Source organism: Phytophthora parasitica (genome assembly GCF_000247585.1).
Source record: "Phytophthora parasitica INRA-310 unplaced genomic scaffold supercont2.27, whole genome shotgun sequence".
Taxonomy (NCBI): Eukaryota; Oomycota; class Peronosporomycetes; order Peronosporales; family Peronosporaceae; genus Phytophthora; species Phytophthora nicotianae.
Genome location: NW_008649013.1, coordinates 635,918 through 637,014, shown reverse-complemented (window position 1 = coordinate 637,014; position 1,097 = coordinate 635,918). Strand labels below are relative to the sequence as shown.

The 1,097-nt window shown below is 57.9% G+C and overlaps 1 protein-coding gene across 1 annotated transcript in view; it reads right to left on the bottom strand.

Annotated features, from left to right (window-relative positions):
- PPTG_22986 (hypothetical protein) overlaps positions 1-1,097 on the bottom strand; it is a gene marked incomplete at both ends in the record, with an annotated part of 2,238 nt that overhangs the window by 769 nt on the left and 372 nt on the right. The window contains 2 exons of the mRNA XM_008907789.1: positions 3-904; positions 964-1,086. Of these exons, the coding sequence (XP_008906037.1) occupies positions 3-904; positions 964-1,086 (1,025 nt within the window). The remainder of the gene's footprint in view (positions 1-2; positions 905-963; positions 1,087-1,097) is intronic.

Below are 1,097 nucleotides of genomic sequence, written 5' to 3'. Positions count from 1 at the left end.
TCACGGAGAGGAATTAGCCACTCCATCGGCTTGGTGTAGTGGTGAAACAGCAGATCCGCGTCCGTCTCCACGATGCTGGTTTGACGAATATCGCAGACCAGGGGACGATGCCATGGCCGCGAAAGCTGCGACAATCGCGATAACCGGGAATTCACTCCGATCGGGGAACCGTTGTAGGCGGCAAAAAAAGCCGCCAGCTCAGCGTCCGATAGAGGACCGGATGGCTTTCCAAACTCGTTCTTGGCACGACTCGACTCCGGAGAGCCACTGTCGCTTCCCGTGGCGTCCGAGTCAAAAACGTGAGTTGAACCAGATTCGCCGGAAGAGCTCTCGCCACCATCACGAAGCGCGCCTGCCTCAGAAGCTGCAAGGGAAGACGAAACGTCTCCGCTGCCACCCTTAGTGGTCGATCGGACAGATCGAGGGAGATGATCAGGAGGACCAGCGGATGAAGGAGATAACACCAATCCTTCAGCCTTCTGGCCGGCAGCCACGGCAGACACAAGCTCGATCGAGGGTGTAGATGCAGGGGCATGACTCGAAGTGCCAGCCTGAGAGAGACGTGAAGACGATCGAGCGGCCTTGGAGACACGGGTAGACTGGGTTGGACACTCGGACTCAGAGCGTGCTCGCTTGTGGCTCGGCGCGGAAGGGAGAAGGGACGCAATGTTGGACAACCTCTCCTGCGCCTGGTCCCGTTCGGCCCGTAGGTCGGTGACCTCCATGAAACGCTCGCAAAGCTGACCGAGCACCTCATCTCTTTGAACTGCCAGAGCATCTTTCTCCTGCTGAAGCGTTGCGAGGGCAGACTCGAGATCCTGACGCGACTTCTGAGACCTCTCGACTTGGTTAATCCACTTTTCCAGCCGGGCGATAGTGTCTCGAGCCGCGGAAACACGATCCTCTGTGACACAAGATACAAATTAGTGCGACGCCGGAAATAGGTATGCAGACAGTACTCACGGGTAGCGATATGCGCCGCCCTGGCTTGATCACGCTGAGAGATTGCCGCCTGAGCACGCTGAGAAGCCTTCTGGAGGTCCCGATCCAGTGTCGATACCCGATCTTGCAAGCGGCCAAGCTCAGCTGTATGGGTT